Here is a 6,488-nt window from a genome sequence, read left to right as displayed (position 1 = left end):
ATTCATAACAGTAGCAAAATTACAGTTATAGAGTAGCAACAAAAATAATTTTATGGCTGGGGGTCACCACAACATGAGGAACTGTATTAAGGGGTCGCGGCATTAGGAAGGTTGAGAACCGCTGCCTTAGGTGATCTGCCAACTGAAAGATGTATACAAAAGTATCTTGTTAGAAGTTATAGGGAACAAAGGTCTTTTAACCTCCCTAGTCAAAATTTCACAGGTGTGCCACCTCACTCTTCTTCCCAAAATGTTAAATTAGTTTTATTTTCAGATCCAAGCTAAAAGCAAAACAACACCCTAGTTTAAGTTCAGGGTCTGCTAACCCTATCATGTAGCTGAGGGCAAAAATTCTTTGCCAGCAAAGAAAAAAAATCCAAAATTCCAAAATATAAGGCAAATGTAGGAGTGAAGTAACAACAGTTTAATAAATTAATATAAATTCTTTGTTTTGATGAGAAGAACTGAGGTAAAAGGACCAGAAATAAAATAAAAAACCGGTGATCAAACAAATGTGGCAGACTAATGAACTTTACCTAGCAGCAAGGGCTATTTACCTTTCAAAGGCAGAAAGAACAAACAAAAACCTATGTATTTCGGTAGGGGTTATTTTGTTTGTTTGTTTTTGTCCATGCAGCTACAATTCCAGTCAGCCAACATGTATAAATTACAAAGGGTTCTCCCACCCCTTTAAAAAAAAAATTCTATAGGGGGAATTGTTACCCAAGGCATCATTAACTGAGTCTATCTATACACATGTGGGTGGGTACCATTAAAACCATGAAGCACTCTTTTCTAGGATATCAATTATACTGTCTCTAAATAAAGATTTCTTCTGTCCAGTCTTGTTGGTGGCAATTAAAAATATGCTACCAAGTCTCATGTCTCACTCTTCCAAATCCCCACTTCTAAATATCATGACTTTCAAGGGCACCTTCCTAAGGTTTTTGACTTGATTCCCTGGCTGGTGCTGGCCACGGCCCCAATTTTTTTACTTCTCACTTCCTCGTGCAGCAAGGACTTAAGGAAACTTATCAAAACTAGTTTTTAAAAGTAGTCAGAGGGCCCAGAGACTTTTTGAAAGGAGTGCAGTCTAGGTAGTTATACCCAGTTAGTTCTGGATCTGTTGCTAATTCATTCTATTTTCACCGCTGCCCTCAAACCCAAAAAACAATATAGTGTAAAAGGATTCCAAAACTTAAATTATGAAAAATTCTATGGCATGGTATATCCATAATACAGCTCCAAAAACTCTTGTTTTTGGCAATAACTATGCACCTATAAATAATCACTTTAAGTGTAAATGGATTAAATGCTCCAATCAAAAGACATAGGGTAGCTGGATGGATAAGAAAACAAAGCCCTTGCATGTGCTGTCTCTAAGAGACCCACCTCAGACTGAAAAACACACATAGAGTAAAAATAAAGGGATGGAAAAAGATATTTCACCCAAATGGAAATGACATAAAAACTGGAGTAGCAGTATGTACTTATATCGGACAAAATAGACTTTGAAACAAAGACTATAATAAGAGACAAAGAGGGACATTATATAATGATAAATGGATCAATTGAACAAGAGGACATAACCCTAGTAAATAGCTATGGAACCAACATAGGAGCACCTAAATATATTAAATAAATATTGAACTAAATAAAGGCTAGTTACAAATGAAAGAAAAATTAACATAAAGACTAAATAAGCTACATTGCATACAAGCTCCATTCTAATTCTCTCTAGGTAAAATTAAACCATATGCAGCATACCAGGTTAATCTTCAAGGGTATTTTAAACATGGTTCAAACAAATTGCCTATGCAAGAAGCTTGGGCTGCTCAACATTGTAAACTGAACAATTTAAGAAGAGATAATATTTAAAATATAATATTTAGAATCAGGAGGCCTAGCTTAAAACTCTGGTTGGTACTTAGCAGTGTTGTTCCTCAGAAAATAATTTAGTCCCTTTGTGTATCAGTTGACTTTTTATTAATATCAGAATACCACAGCCTATACATCACAGGGCTGCTATGAAGAACACTGTTTATAAAAGCTACCATAAACTATTAAGTGTTATATAATCATTCTTTTAAAACAATACTTTGAAGTATTCTTTTCACAAAAATGTAAATTTTAATCATATGCCTTCAATGAAATTATTTTTACAAGCATTAACTCATCAAATCATACTGTATCTTAAATCCTATGTCACCTATTTTAGAAATCTAGCAACTTAAATGTAAATCAAAATTGCATCTCTGGAAAACTGACAATAGAAATTTGAAATATCTTTCTCTGAAGTCTGTCATTTTGCATTGCCTCCTATTATTTAAGGAACAGAAAGGTTTACCCAACTCTGAAGTCACTTTGCAGAGACACCTATTCAATTGTAGTCACTGGCTTGCTTTCACTTTGAAATTCAAAGTATGTTTCATGATACAGGATTTCAAGTATCACTTTTAAATTAAAACAAACGTATTTTTTCATTGCAATATTTTCCTAAACTTAATTTTCATAGTACCTAATAATGATTTTATTTACTTACCTTTATGACCTTTTGATATGGACATACAATGTACCAATTTTTTCATACTAGGGTTTTGTTTCTTTTTCTCCCAGGATATCAGTCAAGTCAGTCTTTCACCAACCTTTTCTCCTATTCTACCCACTTTCTACTGACTCTATACATAGACTTTGGGGCTTAAAACAAATCAAAAGACCTGAGATGTTTATCAAGATCTGGCAATGCCACCCTTTCAAGATCTAGACCCTACCTAGGTCCTCTCCTATTCTCCCCAGCTGCAGATTACCTGTACAATAGTATTTACCCTCTCTTTTGCCTTAGTCTAAGCTCTACATTTAGGAAAGGCAACCAGGATTCTAGAGCTTGGCTAGAAAATAATTTCTTCCCATCTCCAGAGCCAACTTAGACCTAGCTTGGTAGAAGTGGCAGGACCAGAGGTCGGCCTCCATACCAGTGTTGCCTGAGACAGAAAATCGGACTCATAGATACAACCTAGTTGTAAGGGCAGCCGAAGCCCCATTCCCACTGACATCTCTAGTCCTCTGCCTTCTCTAGCTTCTCTGGCATGTGACAAGCTTTTTCATTCCATTCCCTTACCAAACATCTTGCCCTCAACCTAGGCACCATCAGAAAATTTCTCATTTTTTCTCCCTTCACAATAGAAGGCAAGCAGTCCTTCAATACGCATGTTTAAAGATCTCTCATTTCCGAATTTCTTGGCAAGGTTATTATCAGGGTAGGGAGTTCTCCCAGGTATGTGCTATATTGGCATGCAGATTATTTCAAGCTGTAAACAATTAATGCCCAACAAATTCAGGAAGGGAAACTTAGTAAGCATAATCACCTTAGCATAGTCACTTCAGCACACATGAATTGTGGTACACAGGAAGGATCCACGCAAAAATCTGTTCCCTAGATTCCTCTTTGTCCCACTGTTTCTGATTGCCTAGTAAGGATGTTTGCGACTTTCTCTGCTACCTGTGAATTGCCTATTCTCCTTTAAACTCCCAGACAACCCTCCCCGCCTTTCACCTTTGTCCAAAATGACATCTCTCCAATCTGCCTCACTCTCTTTGGAATTTTCATGCTTATGTGAATCCCCTGCGCACAGATAATAAAACTTGATTTTCTCCTGTTAATCTGCCGTATGTCCTTTGACTTATTTGACCAGCAGAAAGAACTCCAGGGTAAGGGGAAAGATTCCCCCATCACAACAGCACCACTTATAAAAACTAACAACTAAGAAAAATAAGCAATTATTCTAATAAAGTCTTCAATGAAATTATAAATATGCAAATAAACTATTTGTGCCTCCAAATGTCTAACGTTTTATCCTAAATTAAAACATACCGAGAACAGAACCTTAAAAAATTAACTGCAGGGCCGGCCGAGTGGCGCAATGGTTAAGAACTGGCTTGGGACACCAGAGGGCCCTGGTTCGGATCCCACATATGAGGGCCAGTGACACTGCCCTCTACAAAAAAAAAAAATTTAACTGCAAGCTTTAGCAGCATCTTATATTCTCTACTATAATGTACAATATCAGTATTTCCTTCTCTGCTCTTTCCTTCCATCTTCCCTTACCCTTTAATCATAGCAACACATATTTACTTACTATTTACATAATAACTTAATATTTACTCACTACTTACCAAGTACTGTTCTAAGGGCTTTATATGCATTAATTTATGTAAGGCTCTGAACTCTATTAAGGTATGTATTATTTATTATATCTATTTACGAATAACAAAACTTAAGCATAGACAGGTTGACTGAGTTACAAGTGACAATGCCAAGATTGGAACAAAACAGTCTGGCTCTTTCCTATTAACTACTCTGCTATACTGGCTCTAATACCTTCATTATCACACTTACATTAAAATTGCTTATAAACCACTAGAGGGCATGGATTGTCACCATCCTCAGTACCGAGCAGAGAAGTCTTGAGGCTCATGAATAAATCATTGTTGAGTTCTTCACAGGTATGCCTTCCCCTCCAGACTATGTTCCTTAAGGGTCAATGACATAAGTGACACTGCAGCTCATCCTTTAAGAGTGCATGGCACCTAAGTGAAAATAAATGAATACGCAGAAGTTCTTGCTCTAGACATTCCTAAACACATGCTGAATGAACGTATCTTCTATTTACAAAGTCTTGAACCAAAATACCAGAATGAGAAGCCCCTATTTGGAGATGAAAGCCAGAGCCGCCTCTCTAATCCTAACTTTGCAAGAAATCAACAGCTGCTTTAAATAACAATTTAAACTTACACTAGGCAGCTAAATGGCCTAAGGTAAAACATTAAATGAAATGTAAAAGCTATCCTTTGCTATATGAGTACTGCTCCCTTTAAGAGAGCTTTTGACTTAAAAAATAAACCCAGACTTAGCAAAAGTAAGTTTGCATATGGTTCAATTACTCTAAAGATAATCACTTTTTTTACAGAATCTTTCTAAATAGTGAATTCCCTTTACTTCACTCAAAACATCCAGGTATTTAAAAATTAAGCTTAATTTGGGCAAGGGAAACTATATTGGACAATGCTAAAAGTTAATTACACAGTATTTAAAAGAGCAATTTCAAACTGTAGCCATCTCTGAATTACTTATACAGATGTTAGTCACAGTAAATCTCAGCATCAGGCAGGTTCTCCACTAACTACACCACAAATTCTACCATGGTTATCATTTCAAGTCAGAACCATTTCCAAATTACCTTCTGATGCTAAAAAAAAAAACATGCGAAATGAACATTCCTTTCTGACACTATTCTGGAGACAATATCAACTTAAAAAAAAAAACACAAGAATCAACTCTTTTAAAACCTCAATATCTCAGGAAAGCTGAAATTTTGATATTTAAGGAGGTCTGGGTAATTTATGAACATTTGCATTAAAGAAACATGCTTTCTAAAACTAGTGATTCCTGCCAAGGCCACACCTTCTAACCTTCCCGTAATGCACAAATCAAATGATGTGAAGCAACGTAAAACCTGCGAAGCGATAAAGTGAAATTACAGGTAAGTAATCTCCATACAACCAGAAACGGGGCAAGTGAACCCAGGGCGATAACGGGGACCACCAGGCGGCCCTACAGCTAGCTGGCTGCTACGTAAAACTTGCGAACAACTCTAAGGAAACGCACCTTCCTTCCTTATAGCCTCTTCCTTCCTCAGGAGGGTTGAGGGGAAGGGGGCGGCCCCCGGAAGCCACTCAAAGGGGAAAAACACACCTCAAATTCCCATTTCAAATTTCTGCCTACTAGTTTCTTCCAAAACAGATGGCCAGGCAGCTCCCGAGGCCACAAGAGAGTTAGGGGTGATGGGAGGGGTGGACGATGGGACAGAACCCGAGCTGGGGCATTACACTGGGCATCTCTCTTCACCAGTGGAACGGGGGCACGCCGTTTCCTCCAGGAAGCGGGATTTTCCCTCAAAACCGGGGCTCCCGCCGGCCCAGGGCCACGCCTGGCCGAGTATGTTCCCCCGCCGGGCCGGGCCCAGGCCGCCGCCACCCGCCCTTCCTTCCCGGCCGCTCCCGCGGGCCGCTGGCAACAGCAACAGCAGGTCGGGCGCACTCACATCCGTCCGCGTCTTCCTGCAGGTCCTCCTGCAGCAGCGAGAGGTCTGCGCCAAGGGGAGAGAAGAAAGGCCCGGTCAGCGCCTCAGGGACACGGCGCGCCGCCCCCGCCGTCCGCCCTCCCGGCCCCGGGCGCCTCCCCGCGCCGAGATCCCGCGCTGGCTTCAGCCCGGCAACCATTCGGGACGGCGGCAGACAAGCGGGCGCGGGGAGGCGGCGCCGCCGCCGCCGCCGCCGCGCCACCCAGAGAACAGGGGGCCACGTACCCGCCATCTTGTGGTCGCCCCCTCCTCCTCGGTGTCCCGGGTATCCGAGGCTAAACGGAGCGGCGCGAGCCGGGAGCCGGTGGACGTGCGCGGGAGGGGCGGCGAGGAGGAGGGCCGGGCCGG

The 6,488-nt window shown here is 40.7% G+C and overlaps 1 protein-coding gene across 10 annotated transcripts in view; it reads right to left on the bottom strand.

Moving 5' to 3' along the window:
- PPP4R1 (protein phosphatase 4 regulatory subunit 1) overlaps positions 1–6,488 on the bottom strand; it is a 97,902-nt gene that overhangs the window by 91,127 nt on the left and 287 nt on the right. For 5 of the 10 annotated variants that reach the window (XM_019649966.1, XM_019649972.1, XM_019649968.1 and 2 more), the window contains exons 1-2: positions 6,366–6,455; positions 6,102–6,146 (exon numbers count right to left, since the gene is read on the bottom strand). In XM_019649966.1, the coding sequence (XP_019505511.1) occupies positions 6,102–6,146; positions 6,366–6,372 (52 nt within the window). In that variant the 5' untranslated portion in view covers positions 6,373–6,455. Of the gene's footprint in view, positions 1–4,396; positions 4,529–6,101; positions 6,147–6,365; positions 6,472–6,488 lie in introns of those variants that run through there. The other 5 variants (XM_019649976.1, XM_019649974.1, XM_019649975.1 and 2 more) reach the window with 5 other exon arrangements.

Source organism: Hipposideros armiger, unplaced genomic scaffold (assembly GCF_001890085.2).
Source record: "Hipposideros armiger isolate ML-2016 unplaced genomic scaffold, ASM189008v1 scaffold_136, whole genome shotgun sequence".
Classification (NCBI taxonomy): Eukaryota; Metazoa; Chordata; class Mammalia; order Chiroptera; family Hipposideridae; genus Hipposideros; species Hipposideros armiger.
Note: the sequence above shows the minus strand (reverse complement) of the source record. Positions and strands in the feature narration are given on the sequence as shown.